Consider the following 27,971-nt stretch of genomic DNA (forward strand, 5'->3'; position numbering starts at 1 on the left):
GGGAGGAGAGTCCGGGGCACCAGAGCGCCGCGTGCCAGTACTCACAGGGAGGAGAGTCCGGGGCCCCAGAGCGCCGCGTGCCAGTACTCACAGGGAGGAGAGTCCGGGGCCCCAGAGCGCCGCGTGCCAGTACTCACAGGGAGGAGAGTCCGGGGCCCCAGAGCGCCGCGTGCCAGTACTCACAGGGAGGAGAGTCCGGGGCCCCAGAGCGCCGCGTGCCAGTACTCACAGGGAGGAGAGTCCGGGGCCCCAGAGCGCCGCGTGCCAGTACTCACAGGGAGGAGAGTCCGGGGCCCCAGAGCGCCGCGTGCCAGTACTCACAGGGAGGAGAGTCCGGGGCCCCAGAGCGCCGCGTGCCAGTACTCACAGGGAGGAGAGTCCGGGGCCCCAGAGCGCCGCGTGCCAGTACTCACAGGGAGGAGAGTCCGGGGCCCCAGAGCGCCGCGTGCCAGTACTCACAGGGAGGAGAGTCCGGGGCCCCAGAGCGCCGCGTGCCAGTACTCACAGGGAGGAGAGTCCGGGGCCCCAGAGCGCCGCGTGCCAGTACTCACAGGGAGGAGAGTCCGGGGCCCCAGAGCGCCGCGTGCCAGTACTCACAGGGAGGAGAGTCCGGGGCCCGAGCGCCGCGTGCCAGTACTCACAGGGAGGAGAGTCCGGGGCCCGAGCGCCGCGTGCCAGTACTCACAGGGAGGAGAGTCCGGGGCCCGAGCGCCGCGTGCCAGTACTCACAGGGAGGAGAGTCCGGGGCCCGAGCGCCGCGTGCCAGTACTCACAGGGAGGAGAGTCCGGGGCCCCAGAGCGCCGCGTGCCAGTACTCACAGGGAGGAGAGTCCGGGGCCCCAGAGCGCCGCGTGCCAGTACTCACAGGGAGGAGAGTCCGGGGCCCCAGAGCGCCGCGTGCCAGTACTCACAGGGAGGAGAGTCCGGGGCCCCAGAGCGCCGCGTGCCAGTACTCACAGGGAGGAGAGTCCGGGGCCCCAGAGCGCCGCGTGCCAGTACTCACAGGGAGGAGAGTCCGGGGCCCCAGAGCGCCGCGTGCCAGTACTCACAGGGAGGAGAGTCCGGGGCCCCAGAGCGCCGCGTGCCAGTACTCACAGGGAGGAGAGTCCGGGGCCCCAGAGCGCCGCGTGCCAGTACTCACAGGGAGGAGAGTCCGGGGCCCCAGAGCGCCGCGTGCCAGTACTCACAGGGAGGAGAGTCCGGGGCCCCAGAGCGCCGCGTGCCAGTACTCACAGGGAGGAGAGTCCGGGGCACCAGAGCGCCGCGTGCCAGTACTCACAGGGAGGAGAGTCCGGGGCCCCAGAGCGCCGCGTGCCAGTACTCACAGGGAGGAGAGTCCGGGGCCCCAGAGCGCCGCGTGCCAGTACTCACAGGGAGGAGAGTCCGGGGCCCCAGAGCGCCGCGTGCCAGTACTCACAGGGAAGCGCCCACTTCAGTGGCAAGCCGCCGAAAAACTTATGATTCTCCACAGAAGCATGACCACAACCTTCCCACAATTCCATGACACACTTTAAATTATATAAAAAAGAACAAGTGATGAGTCAGAGATAAGTGCAGCAGGCAACGTGCATTTGATGGCGGGGGAGCGGACCACAGCTCTGACTTTTTATTGATACTGTTGAACACACAGGTAACATTTCTTAGATCAGGAGACTGTCCCAACTGCGACACCTGGGCCCCCCAGCAGGCAGACCGATACCTGGGCCCCCCAGCAGGCAGACACACAGCAGAAACGCAACGACTTAATACTTAATATCCATGTGGAGACGGTTCCCTTTCTGTGAACGTGGCTGAACTCAGACGGTAGTGCACTGACATAGGAAACAACCGCCCCACCATATAAAAGCTTTTGGAACACTTCCCACCTCTCTTAATGAGGACTTCTCACTTAGCAAAATACTCCACTTAGGGCAGAAGAGCATTTTCTGATCGCACGAGCAGAAAAGCAGCCCCTCTCAGCAGTTGACAGTAGGGAAGGAGGGACCGGCGCTGTACCCTGACAGCTGACACGCAGTCGAGTCAAAGTAAAACGAAATGTTTCTCAACACGAACGAAACCCATAACGGCAGAATGAACTCTGTTCGATGTGCGCGCACTCCCATCAAAAACCTGTGGCATCTTTAACCTGGGGGGGGGGGGGGGGGGGGGGGTGTGATGGGGTCGGGGTCATGCCTGCAGACATCAGCTGTCAATCTCACACCCCAAAAGAGCAGCAGGGGTCTGAGACAGTGCAGGACCGAACCGGACCAAACTGGGGCTGTTAAGAGGGGCAAGCAGCAGCAACTCACTGCAAACACTGCATTACAGCCATGTGCTTGAACCAGTTAGCTACAAGTACAAATAAATGCCAATCCCAATTTGTATTGGACGTTCAAGTAAGGGCAGCTTTTATAACCAGGACACAGTCGACACCCTGACCTCCCAGAGCATGGATATCAGTACAGACACCGCGCTCTTAAAACGGAATCTCTGTTGTTGACCAGGGAACATAACTGTTGAATAAATATTTCTTAGGTTTGATAAATTGCAAAAATAAGATGGGTTTCTTTCCTATATTATTATTAATTTTTTTTTACAAAACCGTAGGCATTTATGGCACAGGCAAACCAAAAAGCCTAACATAAAGTTTAAAAATAGCATCTTAAACGTGTGCTGTGACGGCTAGCAGGATGGAGCGCAGTCCGGGTGGAGGAGGGAGGAGGCCTTATTTCCAGTTGAACTGCTGGACGTCACGCCGCAGTGACAGCTCAGTCTGTGACCCGGGCATGCTGGTCAGCTCAGTCCCGCTCAGTCTGTGGAGAAAGACCTGCCCATTCCAGAACTGCTCCTCAAGTAACAGAGCAGGAAGTCCGGGGGGAGGGGTGGAGGGCGATGGAGCAGCCTGTCGTTCCAGGTGACTGCTGGTGGGTGATGGGGCAAACCAGCATGCCCGCGTCCTCCATCCCTGCACCAGCCGGCCCTCAGAGGATCTGCTCTGAACTGGACGCGGAGATATCCAGCAGCCTCCAGGCTGCGTACGGGTTCAGCTCGTCCTGATCGCGACACAGTGCCCACACATACATCATACGCAGGACCTTCTCCTGTGGGGAAGAGAGGCTATAGTCAGCGCGTCCGCACCTCCACCTGCTGCACGCCACCTACATCCCGGGACCGCAGCCTCCAGCAGACAGGGGGCAGCGTCTATTATTAAACCACCAGACAGCCCCATAAAACCTGCATTGACTGACAAACTGTAAAAATGCAATCTACATGAGTAGCTGCTAAGCCTGCAAATATAACCTCGGGAAGATGGGATGTCGCTACGGAAACAAGAAATAACAGAGTGGAGAACAGGGCTTCTGTAACAGTTTTGACTCCGTAGACTGTTCCAGTCTGACCGTGCTGCCCCACCCAGAGCAAAGGCAGCCTCAGTCCTCCACCCTGCCTCCCCCATCCTCAGAGGTACCGTCAAAGCCCACCCACGGCAGATTTAAGACGGGGTGGGAAAATAGGGTTTTTACGCATGACCTGATATCTGTCAGATCAGGAATGTCTCCCGGCTGCCTGGGTTTGATCTGAAAGTCCACGGAGGAGGTCAGCAGTGCCATATATCAGACCTGCAGGGGATAGACCCCTCCCCAAGCTGCAGACACCCCCCCCCCCCTTAATGGCAAGATAAGAACAAAATGGAAGCCCTGAACCCAAAAGGGCAACAGGGAGCCCCATGGCTACATAAATCACTAGACCAGTTTCGCATCCTTATTCTGATGAGCTGATATGATCTGGCAGCCCTTGTCCTGCCCTTGACCCCATTCCCCCACAGCTGACTCACCGGGTCTCCCTCCACCACGTCTCCCTTGGGGTTGCGGATCACCATGACCAGCTGGGCCTGGAAGGTGATGATCAGCACGGGACCCTGTTCCATCATCTTCCCCAGGGCAAGCTGGGGAGGGGGGGTAGGTGTCACAGACATGGAACCAGCTATGCAAGGGAGACCCTCCCTGGAAAAATTCTAAACCGACAGCCTCTTGTTGGTAAAAGCAGAGTCGCCCTCAAGGAAAAAGGTGACAAGTTCATAGTTTATTTCAAGCTTAACTTGTATGATGGATGTTCTTATGAGAGGAAGGATAAGCCAAATGGTAAAAAATTGCAGTTTAAGAATGGACTCCAGGGACAATGTGATTACTCAAAGTAAGGGACTGTCACAAACGGAGGGCTGGGAACGAAGTCGCCCCATCTCTACAAGGCAGGAAGGCGCACACTCACATCAATGTTGTCAATGTCCAGGATCTTAGAGTGGAACTGCAGACCCATCGTCCTGGCCTGCTGGATGGGATGCGCCAGTTGGCTGTACGTCTGTGGGTTCGAGAGAGAGATCTGCTTAAACGGAAGCACAGCCTCCTCACAACCTAAACATGCAGGTGTCATCTTACTGCAGCAGATCGACTTCGCAAATACATCACTAAAGAATGAATCCCAAGTTCTGCCATCATCCAAGTAGGCACTTTCAGGCAAGCAAAGGCAAGCATAAGAGTGTGAGGACAACAGCATATACAGTCCAAGAACAGTACTTACAGCTTCATAGCACCAGTCCTTCAGGACGTCCAGATCGCCACGAATCATGGCCTACGACGACAAAGAGGTTCAACCAAAAGTCATTTCCAACAACGATCTTGTGGTCAAGCTGCTCAAAGGGAGCTTTTCCACTGCACCGGGTATTGTAGTTTTAGTACGGTACTCTCTATACTTCTCCTTTTCCATTGACTTCCAGTGGAGTAGCAGTACCAAAAGTACCAAACCAGCTGGAGTACTACTTTGGTACTTTAGTACTTTGGGGTGGGACTTGAAATGCGTTCATTGTCAACTGGTTATGAATACAGCCTGCCTCTAAAGCACAATACAACCGTTTGAAAACGGAGTAAAAATAAAAGCAATAATGAATGTGTGGATAAAGTAAAGGATTCAAAACCTCGAAGGACCAAAAGTATGGGACCTGATGTGGTGGAAAAGCGGCCAAAGACAGGACAGAGGAGCAGTGCTCACCTCCAGGATGTTGGGAATGATGTCCTGTTCACACTGCTTCAGGAAAGAGTCTTTGTCAAAGTTGGGGTCTACCTTCAGGATCTCAGTCAACACTTCAGACATCTCTGTCTTGGAGAACAGCCCACCTGACCGACAAAACACAGCGACTTTCATCACTTGAGGGAGACAGAGGTGAGGCATGCGACCAATGGGGGGGGCTAAAGTAAGCAAGGGAGAGCAAGGGGTGTTTACCAATGAGATCGGTGACTTTATCTGTGACGACACGCGAGGCACGGATGAAGGCGTTGTCACTCTCGTCATATTTCATCTTCATTTCAAAGAACCCTGGCAGGGAGGGACGTGGGGGAGGGAGAGAAAAAAGGACAGAGTCATTCCCGCAGGCGGTGAATGTGACCCCCCCCCCTTCCCAAAGGCTCCCCACCACGCTGGGGGCCCGACGCACACGGAAAACCTGACGGCCGACTAGAAACCTAGAGATTTATGGGTCACGGGTTTGAAGGCATGATGGAGATGGACAGCTAGTGGGGGTCAGCTTCGCGCCCCCCCGCTGCATTGTAATGCACTGAACGCAGATTCGGGATATCGCAATGGACAGCTCCTACCATAAAGCACACACACCTAAATGGGGCTCGGAACACTCTACACCCTGCCCTCGTCATGGAGACATTGTCAGCTTCGGTCCTAATGAGGTTCTAACACGCTATGGGGCTACTCACCAACACTGATTATTAACAACAGCAATCTGTACCTCAGACAGTGTTCATAAGGTAAACGTTAGGGTTAAGGTCAGGGTTAGGGTAAGACACAGGGGCGTTTGCTTTACCGAGGTCTGTCTGCAAATGCAAAAAAGATCAACTAAAAAAAAAAAAACAGGTATTAAATCCATATATGCAAGTCCACAGAGCAAGTGGGTGCGTTCAGGCCTTCACAGTTTGCTGCCCATAAACACCAATCAGTATGAACATTTAAAGCCTTTCATATTTTCACTTGGAATAGGCGCCACCTGCTGGCTGACAAGTGGCATCACGTCACTAAAATATAAAATTTAGAAGGAGCGTCACACACGGGAATATGCACATAACTGGCATGCAAGTACACATGTGAGGAATACAGCAATACATGTGGCAAACGTGCATTATTTTATGTTCCTCTGTACGGTTATCAAGTCACTGCGCATTCGACCCTGCATACTGTGATCGAAGCATGTCGCCCGTATAAAAGGTTCAAATGCACAGTAATTTTCTGTCATATCAGCCATATTACAGTGCCACTGCAATAAGCAAAGCATTAAGGCAGGAAGAGAGTCGGGAGTCACACGTTGACAAGGAGGAGTGAGACATCATGTTCTTACTGTTGAAAACGACATTGTTGTCTTTGAAGTCCTTCCACTGCTGATACCACTTTGAGTCTTTGTGTAGCACCACACCCATGGCCTCCCTGGGACGGAGAGAGTCAGGAATTCAGCCCTCGGCCGGGAGGGGGAAAGAAAATCACAGGAGAGGACGACTCGACGCATAATTACATCTAAGACCGCGGCCAAAGTGTTCCATCATTAATCATCCATAACCTCACCCTCGTGTTCCAGTGTTTAAGTCAAAAGCGCTACATCAGGGAGCGGAAAACCAACCAGCACGGAGGAAACATACTCATTAGCTTCAAAGACCTTGGACGCCGCCCCCCCCGCTTTGGAGGAGAAGTCCGTCCTCTTCCTTAACTGGGTGGGGGGCCGGTAGGGGCCGCTCTGTCCCATGTCGATCTCCTTCTTGACCGTCTCCATGCCCTGCATACAAACACGCCGAAGGAAACGAAGAACGAAGAGATAGATAAGATCAGAGGGCATCCATCTGTCTCCGCGTGTCAGGATGTCGCGCTCGAAGCGAGTCGTCACATGTGCAAATCGCGTGGTCGCCGGACTCCTCCGGGCCCCTGAGCAGGTCCCTCAAGCCCAAGTGCTCAAGGAACTAGCCAGCCCTGCCTTCTCACCTGTACTTTGCTTTGGATGAAGGCATCTTCTAAATAACTGTTCATGTGAATGTAAACCCACTCCTGACCACTAGAGGTCCACCCATCTCACTCTTTCTTCAAAATTTTGATGTTTGATGTAATTTGCACCGTAGTACATTCATCTTGTATCACCTAAATTCAAATTCAAATACCATCTCGCATCCAGGAGCCTTGCTTACCTTCTTCTGCTAAATCCCCTTAAAATTACAAAAGGGCATCAATTCAAAATGCACATCGGCAAGTGTGACCCAAAAATACCCCCAGAACCGTAATGTAAAAAAGAGCAAATCAGCCGTCACCAACGCCCAGAACAACAATGATGACTGCAGACATCTCCGCCATGTCGGCACACGGCCCAAAAATGACAAGCAGCAGCTGGAACCAACTCAGGCCTCCGGAGGCTCTCGCAGCTCGTGAAACCTCATAAAAGGTGTTCTGAAGTCAGCAAAAACACAGTCTATTCCCGTTTATTACGCTTTCTCTAAATATGCATCTAGCCTCTCTCTGAATGCACCCTATTGCAACTTCTTCAGCCTGTGAAAAATAAAGTTTGGAAACTTTTGGGGGCGACTGCGTGTGTGAGAGACTTCCGGTGGCCTCTCCATGAGCACACGGACCCAGAGGGGGGGGCCTGCAGTTTGGGTCTCTGTCACACTCATCACACAGAGTGACAGCGAAGGGGCACTCGTGGGGGGTGGGGGCACCTGGTTTTGACATGTGGACACAGAGGTGACTCTTGGGTTTGCGGTGTTAATAATTGACAGGAGAGCACAGGCACCAGGCTCTCACAGCCTCAGAGCCAACGCTAATCTGACACCAGAATAAGGATCCCGTGAAGATCCCGTGAGGGGAGACGCACCTGAGAAATAGCCTTGAAGGCCCCGGTCTTGCCCAGCTTCTCCCCGCTCTTGGACACGGTCTCTGCCGAGCGCTTGGCCGTCTTGGCGGCCTCCTCCATACCTTCCATGACCTTCTTTCCCAGATCTGTACGGCTCACCTCCTCCAGGCCCTGCGGGGAAAACGCCACATACAATCACATCCAGCGCCAATTTAAATGGACGAAACAGGCACAAGGTGGCGCTGTGGGGCCTGTGGTCGCCGGGAGAGTTGCACCTCTTTCACGGTCTCTGACAAGGATCCCAGTTTCTGCTTCAGTACCTCAGATGTCTTCACAGTTTCAGATTCGATCGTTTTCTGAGGATAGAGGAACGAGAGTTTGGTCAAGACGCTTTTATGGAACTCTTCAGAATCTCTCTGAACCAATCAGATTGTAGAAGTGGGTCCAAGCAACTACAGGAAGTGGAACCAAGTCATCCGATTGGTTGGTCCCACCTCCTACACAATCTGATTTGTTATCTCTCTGAACCAATTGATTTTCATTCTGCCCTCAGAACATTCTTGTGTAAAAAAAAAAAAAAAACTCCCTTGAGCTGTCAGTTCATTGGCATACAGCCGTTAACAATTCCAGCATAACACAGAAGTATAATACATAACCTCAGTCCCAGTAACCCTCTTTTAGACAGTATTTTCCCTTGCTACTTTTCATCGGAAGGGTGGGGGCTTTTGGATAATCTCCCTGAGCCTCTGCCCACACACCGCTACACCACAGAAGCCCCTATCAGGTGATGAAGCTGCCTACACTACAGCTCAGTGACACACACAAAGCCCCCCAGCATGAGGCCTGGGGTGGGATGGAGCCCCCACGAGTCACAATAGTTATCTCTTGGCTTCTGATTAAAGGCCCCCCTGACGGCATAAAGCAGACACCATACTGCAGACCTTCCCGTGACCCAACGCCCGTTCCGTTTTCTCGTGTCTGCCTCCTCTTGTGGTCTTTTAGCTGACAGTACCTTCTGTCAAACCCGTTTCCAAATCAGGCGACCTGTCCTTCCCCACATCTGTTATATGCTTCCGTTCATACCGGAGAAAGTCCTTCACAAGCGCCACAAAACTTTACATTCAGCTAAACCTTTATGGCAGGCTGCATTCTGGTTCACTGTGCTAAACACACTTAACCAGAGTGCACATGCCGAGGCCTGCAGAGTACAGCTGGAGCAGTTTCAATTTGACCAGAAAGTTGCATGTCTAGAATTTCTAGGATGCTACCATGAGTACAAGGCTTCACCTAAATAATTTTAGAAGCTATAAAGCTGAATGTGGGGGAGAAATACAAATGCAAGATTTAACTGACATCGTGACTCTCCTCATCCAGTGACAAACTTTTTGTGTTTAGAAAGCTGAAGAGCCAACTGACAAAAGATGCAGTTAAATACTTTGCTCTAGTTCTTTAATAAATCTGGCAGTTATCCTTAAAGATTAAACCTGCAATCTTCTGGCCACAAAGAACTTTCACCTTAATGCATCACAGCCAGCATAAGACCAAAAGATCCACACGTACATATTTCCTCCTGGCCTGCTTGAGTGCGTCCGACTCCTCCAACCTCTTGGCTTCTTCCCGAAACTTCCGAATGTTTTCCTTCATTTCCTTGTTCTTGCCGAGCTCCTGCTTTATGTTGTCCAGGAATTCCCCCAGGAAGCCTTTGCGGCCGCCGCCCCCACTGGACGCATATCGCATCTTAGGCAGGACAGGAACATTGGGAAAGTTCAGGTCAAGGAGTTTTCAGAGAACGGGACTCTTATAAAGCGCTAACAGGAATCCCATTACCTGAGGAAGGGCTTTGTGGGATCCACATATCCTGTATGTGTGAGCGCTGCCCAATGTGGAGAGATACAGGCGTGTGGTCAGGAACAGGCAGCTCCTCCGGATGCCACGCTAGACAAACACAGAGAAGCAGTAGCGTCAACAGAACCGAACCAGAAGCACAAGACAATCAGAAGAGTCAGTGTTTGCAATCTTATAATTCCACACAGTCCCTACGGTTCCTAAGGGGCAATGAGCGACTAGAAAAAATTGACAAAAATGGTCAATATATACTGTGTCAAGAACTTAAATTACAGCTAAATAAAGAATCATGCCAATTCCCAAAATAAGATTTACCAAACTGCAGTTTTACACAGCTAATGTTCCATGCAAATCTTGAACTGATATATATGACCATGAACAACAGCAGAACTCCGGATTGTACAGGTGGTCACGAGTGGATTGATGCAACTGACCCAACACAGAGAACAAAGCATGCCTATGAAAAGATATACAAATGCGAACAAAATCAGCTTAATATTTATTTCTAAAATGATAAATAGAAAGTGCTTAAGGCACAAACTTTCACTCTGAATTTTGCTGAATATCCAGAATAAAAATAAGTCCCACTAATATTTAAATATAAAAAGGGAAAACAACGCTGACATTCGGGTGACATTAATAAAAACAGAATAATACTTTACTTGACGAAGATGTTTAGCATTTATCTCCGAAACAGAAATGGCAAACTGAACGAGATATACAGAGGAAAAATATACACATCTCTATATACGCTCATCTGGGTTTGGGTATTAATATACGACTTACATATATACGACTCGCAGACACAACACGCAGGGCAAAACCAAAATGCGTAAAGTTTATATAACAAGAAAATCAAAACGCTAAAAAGGTACGATAGGGACTAGTCAATAGACTTCCACTCCTCTTTTAATTGTATTGTAAGATATTTCAGGAAGAATCGGAAGTACGCGTTAAATTCAAACGGAAATGTTAGTTCAATAAAAAAGCATGATTATGCCAGAACAGTTAAAATCATTATCCGATTTTGCGACCTCTGGTACACAGGCCCAGTGTAGCGCACCAGCATGCTCCCAGCATCATCCCAGCCAACCTCTAAACGCAGTCAAACGCATATGGCCGCATAAGCCGCGTGGACATCTGCAAATCTTCATCGCAGAAACAATCCTCCAGCGACCGCAGACAGCAGCGTAAACATCGACGGAACAGCCCGTTAAAGAGCGCCGTCCACCGGCATCTCACCTGGTAACACTGACACAAGGAGGCCGCCATCTTCGCTATCACGCCTGTGACCTTTTTCTGTAGCCGAGCCTCTGACGGCGCAAAAAAGGCGGAGCGACGTCGCAGGCCACGCCCCTTACGGCGAAACGCCCCCTTCTGAGTCTGCGTGTGCGCGCGCGTGACGTGTGTGGAACCGGGTGGCGCGTCGCTGCGGGAGCTGTATGCGGGCAGAGAGTTTCTGACAAGTTCATAACGTGTTTGTAGGACAGGAATTAAAACAATAACACATTGTTTAATTAAAACAGCACTGTATCTTGAGGAAACAATATTTCGTTCCTTTAGACTGCACAGTCTGCTGATGTGTAGGAATGCAAACAAACCTTTGAATCTTGAAAAGGATTTACGTTAATGGTATGTAATATAGCAGCTTTTATATACAGCATATTTTGTATGATCCAGCTTGCATTATCCAGAATGCAGTGGCAGATTCAGGCTGTTTGGAGAGCATGGGTGAAAAAAATAAAAAGGACACCTACTGCATGACATGTGCCCCTGCCCCCAACATGTGTAGAGTGGTACAGTATGTTTGGTGAAATAGTTCTTGATTAAGATTGTTCAACTCATGTTTTGTGGATTGCATAGGAACACCTAGAGGGTACGTTATTCATCTACTGACATGCATGGGAAACTGCATCTCATAGTGTGGCACCGCCCCCATCAGAGAGAAGGGCCCCCATCAGAGAGATTTTTCTCTCCTCTAGAAGGGCACTTCATGATGGCACCCTTTTCCACTGGAAGGGAACCCATAGGGCCACTTAGACCACTGTAAGGGTACCTTATAGGGCACTGTATCACATTCTCTCCACTAGAAGGGCACCCATTAAGACACTTCATATTTTCTTGCTCTATAGGGAACATTTCCTCTCATGAAGGTGGCTAAATAATGTGATGGGCAGTCAATAGCTGTGTTTTTACCACTAAATAGGGCACTTCAGTGACATTTCTTCAGCTATAGGGGCACCGGGGGGGGGCACTTGCCCCCTCTGCTACCCCCTGAGTCCACCAGAATGTCCAAGCTACAGTGTCTTGATCGTCGTACCTTTACATTTACAAAACACACTTGATCTACATAACTTATCCGCTGAAAGCAAACTATACTTGGTTTACAATATGCTGTAAATGATGCTGCCTCATTGCAGGCAACCCTGGCTGTCTGACCATCCCGACATCCATCCATACCCAGACAAGGGTAGCAGACAAGCACAGGCACCACGTCTCCGTGATGCTTCAAAATCCATCGGCAAAGCATCTCTGTGAGATCATTTGCTCACTGGCCCAACGTCTCAGAGACACTGCTACCAAATATTGATTTGACATTTTCTCGATTATGCTATATATAACCCATAATACGGTTATGCTATATATATTTATATACTATAAGGTAGCTTTTTTCTGTTTATCCCGCATGTAGACAAAGCTTGAAACCATATAGGCCTACCACAGGAATAATTAACTCAGTTAAAGGACATTATTTTAAATATTGACAACGTGACAGAAACAGTAAAAATAGGCCTATACTGAAGTGATTAGAGTAAAACTATTGGGAAAAACTACTGAGACACACATTAGCTTATATAATAATTTAAATATTGTTAACAAATGTAACACGGTCATTGAACGTCATTCCGATCTTAAACCAATGTCCCGGCTACGTAAGTCGGCTTTCTGGGTAGTAAGGAGCCCTTTGGCAACTCAACTTAATGCACCTCTGGCCAAAAAAGATGAGTTTGCTGGTGGCATATTTTATAATTTTTATTTATTATTAAAATCAAAGCACTGTAAGTTTTATTTGAAATGGTAATTCTCAGTGAAGCAAAGCTGCACTACCTGATGATCACAAAGAGATCGGAAGCTAATTATTTAGCCGCACCCTTAACTGCACCCTGCCACCAAGCCACACAATAGCGCTAACTACCTTTCGGAAGAACTGGATAAAGTATAAAAAGTGTTGAGCACCACCGTGCGCACGGTATGGGAAGGCAGAGGACTCCTCCCCTTCTGCAGAGTCAGGAAGATCCCCTTCCTCCCGCACTCGGCTCCCCCTGTGACAGATAGCGCATTGTCTCGCACTTTGGCATATCGGAAACATAGACACCGCCACTGGAATTGCTTTGCACTGCGAGATCACAGACACGCAATCAGACCGGCTTTGCGGCTCTGTTAGACATCGGAGTGCTTGTCCTTAACATGGGGAACAGAGATGATGAATACGATTTCTTGTTCAAAGGTAAATTTAGATATCGACGCTTCTCCGTGTTATTCCAATAATATAAAATAACAGTTCGTTAGTGGAGCGTTTTTGCGCTGCAGGCGCTCGTTAAATCAGTGGATTCGCAACGTTGGTAACGAACTGCGAATACTGATTACTGATTGATATTTCATGCTATCATTTCTGTTTGTCGCATTGTGTTTAGCAAAGGCTATCCTGCAACCAAAAAAAACATAGGCTCCGTCTAGGAGTTGACATTGTCCACTTGCAACATGAACTGTCGACGAACCAAAATAGTAATATCATTACATTTTTAAATTAATTCTCCTACGGTGTCTCATGAAAACACAGGACCGGTTACCCGACTAGTGATTTGATTTCCATTTCATCCGGATGCGTAGAATAACAAGCCCATTCGCGTGCATGTTAAGCGCGCTGTGTATAAAATAGCTAATGAAAATATTTTTATTCGCATATAACAGTCGACTGTTACACATGCCTTGTTTCTCTTAAACATGCAGAAACGTTTTTGAGTTTGTTCAAATATCAGAAGAAAAATCACAACAATGCAGATTCTTGTCAAAACCTTCCGTTTCAGTGGACAGACCACTGCATATCCGTATTGGCTGGGTTATGCTGCACACCCCAGTCCAACTTTGGGGTTATCAATAAGTAAAATAATGCATTTTTACACAAGAATAGAAAATTACATACCATCGGGCCGAGTCCACCAATACATTTCTGCTAAGACTATGTTTTGTTTGGACTGCTGTTGCTGTAAACGCTACCCTAAACTGCTGAGAACGTCTGTCTCATGGCAATGACTTTAGTTGGCAGTGACTCACAATATTTTCAAATACTTTCGCTGTAGATTTTTAATTAAATCACTTCAAGACAGCATAAACATCGTCTGCTTTTTTTCATTTACAGGCACAGAGCAACACATGTTTTAGCCAATAGATTCAATTTGCGCGAATTGTTGATATCTGATCTCTTGTGTAGTATTTATGCAGAGGTCTGGGATGTATGACAGTTTATTTTTTTTGTTTATTTAGTTGATTTATTTTGCTTAGCTAACTATAGATATCAGGTGTCATGAATATCATTCTTTTAAAGGATTCATATCTAGTTTAAAATGATGTAGACCAGCACACTCTTTGCACTCTGTATACCTCCAAAACATCCTCATGAATCACACTTTAAATCAGTTGCAGTTAGCCGTGTGTATAGTTGTTTTACACAGACAAAATATGTATGGTATATATTATGACTAAATGACTTGTCACCAATGAAAAGAGGTTTCTGACTGGGACATTCTCATTGGCTGTCTGTTGGCATGTGTTTGTCTCAGTGGTGCTGATTGGAGACTCCGGCGTGGGGAAGAGCAACCTACTGTCCCGCTTCACGCGCAACGAGTTCAACCTGGAGAGCAAGAGCACCATCGGGGTGGAGTTCGCCACGCGCAGCATCCAGGTGGACGGCAAGACAATAAAGGCTCAGATCTGGGACACGGCCGGACAGGAGCGTTATAGGGCCATCACTTCGGCGTGAGTACGGCCGGCCGCGGTGAGGGGGACGCTAACGCGCCGTTTCCCGGAGAGACCTGATCATCAGTCCGCACCATTTTAACGTGACGTCACAGTATTGACAGTAGATTGTGTGACTCAAGTTGTATAGTTGTTTATAGCACTGTTCGCATTACAATTTTGACATTCCTCAGCCCATTCTCAGACCTGCCGGGGGGGGGGAGGTGTACGGGGGTGTGTACTGAGTGGCGAGTGAGTGTGTGCCGCAGCATCTGAGCCGCTCTGTGTTTGATAGGTACTACCGGGGTGCGGTGGGGGCCCTGCTGGTGTACGACATCGCCAAGCACCTGACCTATGAAAACGTGGAACGCTGGCTGAAGGAGCTGCGCGACCATGCAGATAACAACATTGTCATCATGCTGGTGGGCAACAAAAGCGACCTGCGGCACCTACGGGCCGTGCCCACCGACGAGGCACGGGCTTTTGCAGGTAAAGTGCGTTCCTTGCTGGCCTGGGGGGGCGCTTGGCGTGCTCATGGGCCACTCTCTGGCAGCTCACCTTCTGCTTTCCCCTCTTGTGCCTTCAGAGAAGAATAATCTGTCGTTCATCGAGACCTCAGCTTTGGACTCCACTAATGTTGAAGAAGCCTTCAAGAACATCCTCACAGGTACGGGGGTGGGGCAGGTTTGCAGCACCAGCTGCCCTGCTGTCCTGCTCTGCTGTTTTAACCTTCTCAATCACAGATGTAGAACATCTGGAGAACTCAAGGGCCCAGTTTGCAGACCACCATGCAGTTACTGCAGTAGGAGTTTCAGTCCGTATGTAAGCTGGTGATGGACCAAATTGCATCTCATGAACCATTTGCTATATTTCTGGACCTCACTAGATGGTGCTCTTGACCTGCTTTGGGGCATGCTTAATGCCCTTTTCTGAACAGAGAGCACCATCTAGAGGGATTAAAAAATATAGCAAATGGTTCATGAAGCGTCATTTTTTCCGTCACTAATGTAAGCGCAGTCAGCGCTGACTGACGACTTCCCGTGTCCCCTGCAGAGATCTACCGCATCGTTTCACAGAAGCAGATCGCTGACCGGTCAGCGCACGACGAGTCTCCGGGCAACAACGTAGTGGACATCAGCGTGCCCCCTACCACTGATGGCCAAAGGGGCAGCAAGCTGCAGTGCTGCCTGAACCTGTGACCCCTGACCTCCAAGGGCATCAACCCCATGCCTTTCATTTGTGCTTTGGTCCTGAGTAACGTGCTGCTGCTTCTGCCCCCAGTCCTGCACTATCTTTCTGTACACAAAACTTTCTTTTTAATACTTGTCAAAATTCACATGTATTCATTTGCCATGTAATGAAGTTTTACAACCTTTTGGTCTGTTTGTCGTTCATGGACTGATACCCTCCCCTCCATGCTGTCGCAGTGCGGACCGGTTAGTTATCTGTGCATTAATTAATGCTACTTGGAAGTGCTTTAATGGTTATGTAGTTACAAGTAATCTCCACTAGGAGGTGCATATGAATATTCACAAAAGCTTCAAATACTCCCGAACACTAATATATCAGTATTAAGCACTGTTTCTCGCTACATTAAATTGCTTGTGGTCAGTGAGTATTTTTTTGTTCATTTAACTGTTATTGTAATTGAGATAATTAATTACAACACACCTGTATTAACATGCAGTTTTCATATTTAACTTTGTCTTCCTAGCCAAAAAATGTACTTTGATTCATTAATTACTGATGCCCTGTCCTCAGTAACTGAAGGCATATGATAATCAAGAGCTTGCTTAGTAGTGATTGACTGCAGTACAAGTATTATATTGTTGGCCATATTTATGGTACAAATGTAGGCTTGGGGAAAAAAAGCAATTTCTTTGAAGTATAGATGAGTTTTTCAAATAAATTTTTAATTTGACTTCATTAGTACAATGTCCAAATCGGCGAGTTTATTTATCAGTAATTCAGATCAGACAGATACAATGAAAGTGATCTGACGTCCAGATATGCCACAAAGTTTTCAGTTTTGTATTGTTGGGGGGGTCTGACAAAATAGAGTAGTCCAAATTTACTGACAGGGGTGCCGTACGGATTTTGGGCCCCATGAAAACACGACAGACAAATCCAATCATCTTCCAAAATTTTTAGGACCCCCGTCTCTCAGGGACGGTTGGAATCGTTGTAACTCATCGTTCAGATAACTCCAACTTCAGATAATGTGTCTATGCCCTCGAAGAGTGATTCTGAGCAAAGCAAATGTTACTGAAATTATCCTAAGACCACAAAACTCTTGTCTTACAAACTCAGGGTTTTTTTTGTGTAATTTCATTTAAATGAAATTGATGACTTGGGTAGAGCAGATATACTGGTTTGAAATGACCAAAAATGTCTATCACAATTATCCAGGCTTTGTATTCAGAACTGGCCTGCTTCACTGTCTTATTGAAATAAAAAATACAAATAAACAAAAGTAAAGCTAATAGTAAAATATAAAAGTATAATGTTAATATCAAAATTATTACTATATTTACTACTTCTGCATGGAACTCTCTGCACTTTAATGTTTTTAAAAGTATCCCAAAAACTGTCTTTGCGTTTCATATACTTAAAAATATACCTTTTTGTTCTGCCTGAGGATGAAGTTGAAAAACGGTCTGTGGAAAGTGATAACTAATACTGCAAAAACAGGAAACTGCACGCCTATTCCGGTGATACACTCACACTACTGAGCTGCTGTTTTGGGTGGAGATTAAACCAATGGTCAGGCTATAAGCCTCTTATATTCAGCAGTGCAGGGGTGAATTCCTCTCTTTCCATAGGGATTGTTTCTGTGTGAGTTTCAGCGTCAGTTACAGCCTGCAGAAAACTCTTATGATGATGTTCAACACAATGGAAAGTGTTACGTCATGTATTTACAGTGTTTGAGTAAAGTATAATGAATTACAGTAACGGCATTTTGCTTACCAGACCCGAAAGAAAAGTAGAAATACCCACTGAGACGATGGCACATTTTTCGTTCGCTGTTCGTTTTATCTTTTTGAAATTGCTGTCCATCGAAACCTTCTGCAAAGCTGAACTTAAATGAAGGTCATACTCTTTCATTCTTTTTTCAGCCAACATCCAGGTCAGTCTCAAGGATCAAAATTGAGATCTCAGTGACTATCTGCTTAAATTACTGAAAAACATAGGTGAGATAAGACACTTGTTTTACCCTTTTGGGGCCAATCTCATCGACCACTGAAGCATTTCCTGAAGTGAGGGACAAAAGTGATGCGCAATGATCAATTTCATCTGAATGTAGACACTCATTTTCTTATCGTGCCTGATTGCTTAGCATGACTCACATTCATATATAGATATTACATTTCTTTTTTAAGGCAGCACCAATGCACTCTGGGTAGCACTGCAGCACCCAGGAATGTAGGGTCTAATCCTGCACTTACTGTGTGTGCAGTTTTCATGTTACACTGCACTGGTTTCACAGACACTGTTGTTCAAAGTGAAAAACAGGGGGTCAGTCAGCATCTCTAGAGCATCTGGGGTTAAGGGCCTTGCTCAAGGTCCCAGTAATGACAAGATTGTCAGACATGGGAACTGAACCGATAACCTTTTAGATGAGCACGGACCTGCTTAGCTTCACACCATCGTGCTGCTTCCCCTGTATTTGAATGGGTTTCATCTGTGGTCAGAGGGCTGTGGATTCTCCCAGAAGTCCAAAAACATGTGGTTAAGCAAACTAGTCTCTAAAATGTGGCCTGTGACAGACTGTAATCCTCCTCAGGGAGTCCCACGCCTTGCAACCTGTGCTTAATGGGACAGGATCCAAGCTCACCCCAGCCCTGTACTGGATGGCATGGAAGATGACTTTGATCAAAAGTGTGGTGTGACATTTATTAGTCTGCATGATTCATTTCCCAGGAAAACTGTAACAAACAGCAATGAACTTAAGGCACATTAAGCAGACATCCCTTTAAAAAAAAACACGCCAGCTTCCATTTAGTACAGCTTCAGTTTAATCGTTTTAATGTTCTCTGCCTTCTGGATTTTTCTTGGCTGGCTTCCAAGCACCCACCTGTTGAGTAGGACAGTACAGACAGTGCTCCACTGCAGAACACAGACACAGTACATTGTCATAATATTTCCACTGAAAACATTCAGAGCAACAGGAATCTGGTTCACGGCATGTCCACTTCATGATTAAAAATAATACATTGGAACGGTCATTTAACGAAGATGCAGAAAAGTGAACAGGGTTTAAAAAACCTCTATACATTACTGTATACATATCTGGAATACATATGCATTTATATCATGTTGGTATAATACAAAATATTACTCTTATGGGTTTAAAATCCATTGAATTACAAAATTAAACAACTTATAAAAGACAAGATATAAAAAAGGAAATAAAAATGAAATAAGATATGCATGACTCTTTGGGGAAAATGTCTTGCTGGGGGTAGTTACAGAGTCCAATACTGAAGAGAGCTTTTTGCTTCTCTAAAGCTATAGGGTGTGAAGAGAGGGAAATAAACAGGTTGAAAATGCCATTAGATCACACTCTTGACCCCTAATACAGAGACTATTCCCATGGTCCTAAAGAAGGCATTACTGTAGCGTATTTTTAAATATATATATATATATATATATATATATATATATATATAATAACTAGTGATGGACAAAACAAGGCAATGAGCCATTTGCTGTACTTTCCGACCCCACTAGATGATGCTTGCTTAATGGATGTTTTTGAACAGCACCATCTAATGGGGTCAAAAAATACAGCAAATGGTTCAAGCAGCGTCATTTTCTCCATCACTAATGATAACATTGTCTTGTTTTGTTAAAATGATTCCTTTGAGCTACTATGTCCTAAACTGCAATAAGCAGCCAAAAATTGGCAAACCTTGTAGTCCAGAGAGGATGTGTGGGTCTGATATACCCCGATCAAGCAGAACCCGGCACACAGGTCACATCCCCCCCTCCGCAGTCTCTCCCCAGCCCACAAAACTGGTCCCGCAGCCTCACGTTACAAGTGAATGAGATTCATCCATTCTGTTATCGGGAGGCCAGGCTGGACCATAAGAATAGAGAAGACAGGCAAGAGCGTCTGCGAAACCCCTGCCGCCATTTTCCAGCTCGAGGTTTACTCGAGGTGTGGCTCTTTGCCAATCACAACGGGTCCTACGATTTGCAAAATCATTCATTTTCACACAGTATCAGGGCATCAATAAGTGACTTAGATATACATATCACACATACAAAATATTTGGTGGGGATCAGTTCCAGGACATTAGGTAGCTTAAGCAGGGGAAACACAGCTGTAAATTTTATTTACTGCAAATTTTCAAGGTCCTTATTTCAAGAAGTGTGCTGTCACACTGGGCTTGGGTCCAGCCAGGGACCTGAGAGGCAGGGCCACTGGCACAGAACAGAGAATCACGGCACACATTCACTGCAAGTGAGAGGCCAATGTGATGAACACACACAAACACACACACTGCATTTAATTCTTGCAACATTTCAGGAGATGATGCATGACAGTACTCTCAGACCTTGTCCCACAACAACTTTGTGGATGATGCCCTCAAAGCAATGTCCTTATCTGGACATACTTGGTCAAAACTGACAGTTAAAATCATATTTGCCAAGCTGCTGAGCAAGCAAATATACATCATAAATACAGGGAAATGTATGTAAATCCATCTCCAAATTTACATAAAGTGTAGACATGCAGCAGCTGTTGTCTTCATGTTTCAAGTTCATGGTTTAATCAGGAAAAAAATAGGGGTGATTCAGGAAAAGCTAGTAAACATCCAGTTTATCTTCTGCAAAATTACATAAACACACCACAATGTGTAAAGGAAAACAAAGCCCGCATGGAGTATGCAGTCTGGGGGCCAAAACAAGGCTGTGAAATACAGATGTAAACCCAAAGGACGGAAAATTAACAATGAGCTTCTTGACTCCAATGCTCACATAAGACACACAGAGAATAGACTGAGCACATTCAGGCACTGAGAGGAGCTATGAACAGTCCTGGTGTTCAGCATGCACTGGTGCTTTTGCATATTTCCCTAACAAAGAGGGAACTCCTGCAGTGATCGAACAAATTATGCTGCAAAGAATTAGCAATATGCAAGTTACGTTGCTCTGGTGACACAGCAACAAGGGCAAACTGATGTAATGACTTCCCCTCACAAACGAATTCAAAGATATCCCGTGAATCATCCACAATCACAGCGTACTTGGAGTAGAGAACCTTCAGGAGAAATTAACTGATTTTTCCCAACCGAAACCAACCCTTGTATTTAACTTACGAGGGGCAGTCGTGACCTTTCACCCCTCGGTGACAGAGATGTCGGGTCTTGCCTGTTCCATGAGCTGCTTTGAGATTCATGAGTGGTTGCAGAAAGCTGGATTCACTGTCATCCGGCCGGCCTGCTTGCCCATTTGTGGGGTCGAATAATGAGTGTCCGGCTCTATTTTTAACATGCGAAAATCACACCTGGATAAGTGGGGGTGGGGGTGGGAGGATGGGCTCATAAAAAGCTCTTTGGCGAATCACATCTGCCTCCCTGGCACTCGACGGGCATGACTGAGTGTGCACGCAGGCTGCTGATTTTACTATAAGTGCTTATTTTTGACTATGTCAGCAAACAAGTAAACAAAAACAAAACGAAACACAAACAAAAGCAAAATAAAATGTGTTCATGTGCCACATGCCGTTAAGCATCCTCAGCGTTTTTATTGCACATTTCTCTGATTATCTGGCCGTTGACTCTGCTCTCCCATGGGGAAAAGTAAACAACACTTAAGGGGTGGGAAAAGGAAAAAAACATTTTCTGCAAAAGCCACAAGCAGAAGGGCAAAAGGGATACGTTCACATTTTTGCTTGGTTAAACTGCTGGAAAACGTACCTTCCAACATTCCTTATCTGAAGCTTGGGAGGGGGGGTGGAAACGCACTGTTTCAAACCAAAATACATGAGCAATTACGTAGTGTTTGGGCCTTAATGTGCCTGCCCCTGCGGAGATCTGCCCTCCCAGTCCCACTTGGCCTCACTATACACACTCTGGAGCTTGTCAACGTCCACACAACTGCCTCCACAGCGTTTGCAAAACAGCTCCATCTGCAAAGCAGGGTCACCCCCTTGGAGCCTCAACTGGGGGTCTGTCTTCAGGGTGATACACTGATCACCTCAGTCATGCCTGGGCTTATACGGGACGGAAGATGAACCCTTCAACAGGGAAGAAAACATGCCTGTGGCCTCCCTCGTTCTGGCGGCTCACACCACCTCCCACCAGCCCACAAACGCACTCCCCCTCCCTCAGACGACAGTCTCGTCCGCCGTCTTCTTCTGCAGCGTGGAGGACAGCAGGGATTGTGGGGTGGAGTGAGCCCTCCTGATGTCAGGGATGAGCAGGCGTACTTTCTGGTTCGTCCTTCTCCACTCCGAGTACAGCTGACAGTGGTAGCGGAAGGACACCTACAGATGCAGGCGGTAAAGCCTCAGCATTATGGGATCAGTAAGGTATATTACCTTACCATATACTCCACAGCATACCGGCAAGAGCAAGGTCATTAAGGAAAATGGAACAAAAAAGCTTCCAAAACAATGGGGAGGGCACGAGATCCACCACTTCTGCACACCCTGCAAAGATGGATGGCACTGAACATGCAGACTATACAGCCAACCTTCTAGACCAGGTGTAGGCAACCCTGGTCCTGAAGTGCTGGGATCCAGCAGGTTTTCCATCCTACCTGATGAGTTACTATCTGCCTGAGATCAGATGTGGTTCATCAGAGAGCTGGTAGGATGGAAAACCTGCTTGATCCCAGCACTCTAGGTTCAGGGCTGCTTATCTCTGTTCTAGATAAAGATATGTAAAGCTCTGGAAAAAAATGAGACCAATCTATATATTTTTTATATATCTGGATTTTTAAATCCTGATTTAATCCTGGTTATGCTGGCAGAAGGCTACATGGCTGGTTACTTCCAGGCTCAGCATTTCTAAGGCAGCAGTACCCAAGAACAAAGTGAAGAAGGAGACACTCTGAACGACCAAAAACCAGCCCAGTAAAGGGCGGAAGCGACTTTCTTAATGGCAGAGACGAACGTTAAATTGTACGACAGTGACTCATGAATCGGAGGATGACATCAAGTGACCTTCAAAAGGAATGGGAAACTAAGTGCAGGTGTGATGTGCACTTCCGGAGAGTTTGTATCAGGCACCTAGAAGCAGGACTGAAGTACCATAAACCAAGGAGAAGCCCTTCAATAATAACAGAGAAGAATCAGGCTGCAGTTTGCAAAAATATACAGAAAGACGCACGTCCATAGAGAAATGAGCTGTATACGAGTCCTTCATGGTGTTATTCAGTAACAAAGAAGTCCATCTACAACAGCAGCAGGTCTGAAAATGGGCCTGAAAGGTTATCCGAAGCATCAGACATTATTTTTGAAAATGAGGATACTGTTAGTCATCTAAGACGTTTTCTCATTTTACCTTTTGCATGATGTTCCCTATTGTTTCAATAAGTGCTTTGCCACTAGGGGCAGACTTCTGCACATTAATTCAGCTAGCCAGAATGGTTGAAACTAGCCAACAAAGAAAAAATACGACATGTGGACAGTACAGCAGTATGAAAAATTAAATGCTGTCTGAGCCCAAACCGAAGGCAGGATCTGATTGCATGCATGTCATTTGTTTAAGTGTTAAGCTATCTCATGCACATAAACCTGGGTAAGCTGTCTAATGTCAATTGTTTGATATTTTTAATTCCATGCCAAAATCTAGACGACTTTTGCTGCTGTTGCCGCCGTATCTGCCCTGTAGGTAGCTAAATAAATACAACTACAATATGTATTACTGTCTCCTCGTCATTTTGCTCACTTAACGTTGCAGGTTTAATTTTTCATGGCCAGCAAAACAAAATTAGCGTAGGTTAGAACACTATGCTGGGCTGCGTATGTAGAATAAATTTACAATTAATATTCCAATTTCTTGTTTGTATAAACAGTTATATTATAAAAATTCAAATGCCTTTTTAAAAGGAGTTTCCCGGCTGTCAACTGTGACTAAAGGATGGCTAACGTATTTGTTTTTTATTGAGTAAAGCAGTTCAAGCTACATTTCTGTTACCAACTTTCCTTTGACCCCAGTCGGTTGGCAGCTGGTTTCTCTAGGCAGCGTTCAGGGCACTCACCAGTGTCCAGAGAACGTAGATGGTGAAGAGGGCAATGGTGAGGGCGATGAGGCCCACAGCCTCGAGGCGGCTGTCGAAGTGCAGGTGGTCCTGGGCTCCCTTCAGACAGAGCCAGCCCGAGATGGCCGCCAGCGGGGTAATGAACAGAAAGCACACCATATCACAGAAGAGGGTGCGCTTCTCATTACGGGGCCCCGGGTCCCGCAGCCACTGTGGGAGCAAGACAGGGGAAGTGAATACGCTCCAGGAAATCAGCTGCGTCTGTGTCCTACAAACTCAGGATAAGCCTGAGCCTGGGCTCTACATCATAACAGAGAAGCTAGAAGAGACTCTTATGCCACTGAGATCACAAGACTAACTTTACTACTATCTTTATATATGACTTGTTTGTACGAGATATGCTTTACTTTGCCATTTTTACAAGGTTCAGGGGAATTCTTTGGTTTTGGCATATAAGGTCAGTAATACACAGGCAGACAGACGCAAGTTAAGCAGATACACAAACATAACAGTGAAGCACACAGACATCCTGATAAGTGACGCACATAAACAACAGTGAAGCATACAGGCACACAGACATAATAGTAAAGCACTCGGAGAGACAGACAACAGTGAAGCAAAGACATCCTGATTTCAGTAAAGCACATAAACAATAGTGAAGTATACAGACAGTGTTATAACAGCAGAGCACTTAGAGAGACAGACAACAGTGAAGCACACAAACATACTGATTTCAGTGAAGCACATAGACAGACAACAGTGAAGCATACACATAAACATAAGCATGGATTCAAACAGGCAGGCAAGGCAGGTATGGAAGCATTTACCTCGGTGAGGGCCCGGGGCCGGCGTTCGACACTGAACTCCGTGTGACAGAGCTCGCAGTAACTAGTGTTTGAGGAGGACAGCCACCTCTCCAGGCAGCTCTTGTGCACTGTGCCCAGCGTGCCCGTGCAGTCGCAGGGCGAGAGCAAGCCCTCGGCGCTGGCCCCCTCGTGACAGATCCGACAGATGGGGCCATCGCTGTCGGGAAAGAAAAGCAGGTCATCAGCAAGGCAACTGATGACCCAGTTTACCCTCAGAGTGTGGATGAATGGGGGGGGGGGGGCTTTTACATCAATTAAGTAACTCCTGCATACACTCTGCACATGTTATACTATCAAAAGGTGTGACACAAAATCGCTCTATATTTTAAGACTACAAAGAAAGAAAGACAATAATTGAAAAGAAAAAGTGGCAAAATGACAGACAGTGAAATGGAGGACTGGCACAGGGGTTTGCGGAGGGGAGACTACCTCTGAGTACCCAGCGATTTGATGACGGTGGACAGAAGCCGGCCGTCCTTGGCTGTGACCTGGGTGATGCAGTGTGCCCGCCGGACGTCGGACTCCTCCACGGTCTTGGACAGCGCCACGTTACCCGTGCAGTCACACAGAGAGCCTGGGAGGTGGCAGCACTCCCCTGTTGTCATGGCTGCCCAGACCAGGGGAACTGGGGTGAGCGGGTGGCGAAGGAGGAAGAGGAGCAGAAAGGGTAGGGGCAGCTCCTCCTGAACTGTGGCTCAGATCAGACCTGCCCCTGAGCTGCGATAAGACACAAGGCCATCGGTCAGCTAGGCCCTGGCTGCTATGCCGTTCACTTACTGATAATGATACTTCGTTAGCATTCTATACACCTCTTTGCTTCTTTTCCCATCTTCTCTTCTACGATAGGTGACTGCAGTTTTTGGGGTCAGAGCACAGGGTCCTTGAAGTAGGTCTTAGCATTAAGGGCCTTGCTCAAGAGCCCAGCAGTCATATGATTATTAATCGAGCAACGAACCAATCAATTAATTTTGATATAGCGCATCTTTTCATTTTACATTCTGCCCAATGCCCCAGAGTGCAAGCCAGAGGAGACAGTGACAAGGAAAAACTACTCTGAAAGCTGCAGGATTTGGGACACACAAGAGCCTTAGGTAGGTACAGCAAGATGTCTACTGTCTGTGCAAACTATCAACCTTAAGATGAAGCCCCCATTTGCCACATGGCAAAAAAACAGGAAGTAGAGAAGATAAGATGATTCCAGGGTGGTCCAAGGATCAACTCATGTGTCCCACCTATCACACCTGGATAACTAACCCTAAGGGAAAAGGAAACTAAGAGGGAAAAAGCTAGCAAAGGTACACAGCTAAGTGAATAACAGTCAAGGAGGATATACTTAAAGGGTAAGTTAAGGTTCAGAAAATTCAAAGTACCAGAGTAAATGCAATACTGACTTATTAAACATCAATTAATCAAGTAATTCATATATCAAAAGTTAAGTGTGGGATCAGTTTAGGCTGCCTCTGCAGCCCTGATATATTTAAAAACACTTGTGATTAAGTGACGTTTCCTGAAAATGAACATTTCACTAAAATGGATATCAGGCACTGTTCAGCACAAAGGGCGAGGCACTGGTGGGCACGGATCGAGCAGCATGGATCCTGCAACAAGCACACAGCAAGCCTGCTGTTTAAGGTGGGCCGGATGTACTCAAGGCCATTTGTCTGCCAGGAGTATTGCTGGCTGTGCCTGCAGAGGTGGCCCACATCATTACGGGCCGGAGACCAGGTGACATCGCTCTCTTTTTCATGTTTGCTTTCTGTGCAGATGTTTTCTCATACACCGGAAACTAAGCACTTCTACCCCAATCCAGGCCGACGTTTTCGGTAACGAGTGAATAGAAAAATAACAATAAACGGTGGCTAAGCAAGAGTCGTAACCGATTTACCACTGTGAGCAACGCATTCAATGATACTTCGTTGTAACGATCTTATAAATCTTTCTACTGTCATCAAAAATATGGCAACATTTACATTTAACATATTCAGGCTATTATTCCACACACACATTATAAATAAAGGTACAAGCATGAAGAACACATCAAGAATATACTATACCACATCAAAAATATATTATACGGTATAATGCCCAGGTATTGATATGAGAGGTTAAGTACACAATTTGTTATGGAAGGGGTGAATTATCAGTCTTACCTGCTAAATTATTTAATCTCGACAGACCACAGAATAGACGGCGGGTCATATTGCGATTAGGTGCAATACAGGTAGCTAATTTTGGGCCTTTTCAAACAAAATGACTCCAGTAATATGCGATGTACTGGATTAAGTACTACGAAATCTAGCATGTTAACGTCTTCTTCGTGTCGGTATTTAGATATTTAAACACCGGGCCACCGCTGATTAAGCGTAAACACAGAGACAGTAACATAACAGTTTAACTCCGATCACTTTTTTCCCCACGTTAATCCGTGTCGCGGATACCGAGGCGTCAAAATGAGTGAGACGCGGTATAAACAAAAAGCAGGGCTAGCGATCGGTGCCAAGGCCGTGCGGCAGACAGGCAGCAGCCAGCCGGCCACCGTCGGAGGACGCCAGGCGTGCTAACAGGCTAACGTGCTAAGGCAGCGCCGCTGGCGGCGACACTTCGGCTGGGCAGACAGGGCGTCGCACGCCCATAAACCAATAACATTTCCGCAAAAAAAATCATTCGCGAAAAAAGAATCCGCATTCCCTCAGTATTTCGCCTGGTTTACACTACATGAAACAGGAAAAAATGTTAGTTAGCTGGCAAATTGAATACACATTCCTGCTGGTCATAGCCCACTGAATAACAATAATTCTTCAGCGTATCTGAAGGGCTACTCACCCGCACCGTCTCCCCTTTTCATATTTAAGCAGCCACCGCAAGTCTATGCATAACTACACTGGCACGTAGACAGTGATTCCGGCAGGGATACGTCTCCGTCGCGTCCGCGTGCCGCCGCGAGCTGGGCTACGGCGCGCCGTTTCGCAGCTCGCAGTTTCCACATTGAAGCTGACGCTGAGGGATGGATGCTGCTGAAGCCCGATGCTGCCGCCCGGTGCTGCCGGGGCGTGCGTGCGAAAACACAATCAGGGGCTGGAGCAGCGACTCCACACGGCAGCCAAATGCTGTCAGCACGTTCCATTGTTATTATTACCACCAGGAACAAATAATCTACTAGTTTT

General features: G+C 47.1%; 3 protein-coding genes across 5 annotated transcripts; 1 reads left to right on the top strand and 2 right to left on the bottom strand.

Moving 5' to 3' along the window:
• Nucleotides 1-1,570: 1,570 nt before the first annotated feature.
• timm44 (translocase of inner mitochondrial membrane 44 homolog (yeast)) lies at nt 1,571-11,024 on the bottom strand. The gene is made up of 13 exons (XM_048975848.1): nt 10,952-11,024; nt 9,692-9,799; nt 9,425-9,601; nt 8,140-8,220; nt 7,886-8,035; nt 6,669-6,802; nt 6,374-6,459; nt 5,254-5,346; nt 5,023-5,147; nt 4,555-4,605; nt 4,246-4,335; nt 3,812-3,922; nt 1,571-3,080 (listed from the first exon to the last, which is right to left on the bottom strand). Exons 1-13 carry the CDS (start codon nt 10,979-10,981, stop codon nt 2,961-2,963), a joined length of 1,356 nt encoding a protein of 451 aa, XP_048831805.1. The 5' UTR covers nt 10,982-11,024; the 3' UTR covers nt 1,571-2,960.
• A 1,965-nt stretch (nt 11,025-12,989) lies between these two features.
• On the top strand, nt 12,990-16,100 carry LOC125708378 (ras-related protein Rab-11B-like). Its single transcript, XM_048975853.1, has 5 exons — nt 12,990-13,217; nt 14,551-14,746; nt 15,021-15,214; nt 15,312-15,392; nt 15,779-16,100. The coding sequence occupies exons 1-5, from the start codon at nt 13,178-13,180 to the stop codon at nt 15,922-15,924; spliced, it is 657 nt and encodes a 218-aa protein (XP_048831810.1). The 5' UTR covers nt 12,990-13,177; the 3' UTR covers nt 15,925-16,100.
• Nucleotides 16,101-18,723: 2,623 nt separating this feature from the next.
• Nucleotides 18,724-27,875, bottom strand: LOC125708376 (E3 ubiquitin-protein ligase MARCHF2). Of its 3 annotated transcripts, none has more exons than XM_048975849.1 (5): nt 27,631-27,875; nt 25,237-25,524; nt 24,769-25,000; nt 23,942-24,151; nt 18,724-22,220 (listed from the first exon to the last, which is right to left on the bottom strand). In XM_048975849.1, exons 2-5 carry the CDS (start codon nt 25,410-25,412, stop codon nt 22,062-22,064), a joined length of 777 nt encoding a protein of 258 aa, XP_048831806.1. In that variant the 5' UTR covers nt 25,413-25,524; nt 27,631-27,875; the 3' UTR covers nt 18,724-22,061. The 3 variants fall into 3 exon arrangements, with proteins under 3 accessions (XP_048831806.1, XP_048831808.1, XP_048831807.1); XM_048975851.1 differs by having other exon boundaries at nt 24,769-24,964; nt 27,631-27,872; XM_048975850.1 differs by lacking the exon at nt 27,631-27,875 and adding an exon at nt 26,958-27,624.
• Nucleotides 27,876-27,971: the final 96 nt, after the last annotated feature.

The sequence above is a fragment of the Brienomyrus brachyistius genome, chromosome 15 (assembly GCF_023856365.1).
Source record: "Brienomyrus brachyistius isolate T26 chromosome 15, BBRACH_0.4, whole genome shotgun sequence".
In the NCBI taxonomy this organism is placed as follows: Eukaryota; Metazoa; Chordata; class Actinopteri; order Osteoglossiformes; family Mormyridae; genus Brienomyrus; species Brienomyrus brachyistius.

Bases quoted from the DNA above. Each gene is read 5' to 3' on its own strand.
- timm44 (XM_048975848.1), bottom strand. From the start codon at position 10,981: ATGGCGGCCTCCTTGTGTCAGTGTTACCAG. The intron at 3,923-4,245 runs GTGAGTGTGCGC...CCCCCTCCCCAG, and splicing joins TGGACATTGACAACATTGAT to CTTGCCCTGGGGAAGATGAT. The intron at 3,081-3,811 runs GTGAGTCAGCTG...TCTTCCCCACAG, and splicing joins ACGTGGTGGAGGGAGACCCG to GAGAAGGTCCTGCGTATGAT.
- LOC125708378 (XM_048975853.1), top strand. From the start codon at position 13,178: ATGGGGAACAGAGATGATGAATACGATTTCTTGTTCAAAG. The intron at 13,218-14,550 runs GTAAATTTAGAT...TGTTTGTCTCAG, and splicing joins ATACGATTTCTTGTTCAAAG to TGGTGCTGATTGGAGACTCC. The intron at 14,747-15,020 runs GTGAGTACGGCC...TGTGTTTGATAG, and splicing joins TATAGGGCCATCACTTCGGC to GTACTACCGGGGTGCGGTGG.
- LOC125708376 (XM_048975849.1), bottom strand. From the start codon at position 25,412: ATGACAACAGGGGAGTGCTGCCACCTCCCAGGCTCTCTGTGTGACTGC. The intron at 24,152-24,768 runs GTAAATGCTTCC...TTGCTCCCACAG, and splicing joins GGCCCCGGGCCCTCACCGAG to TGGCTGCGGGACCCGGGGCC. The intron at 22,221-23,941 runs GTGAGTGCCCTG...CTGCATCTGTAG, and splicing joins TCTACGTTCTCTGGACACTG to GTGTCCTTCCGCTACCACTG.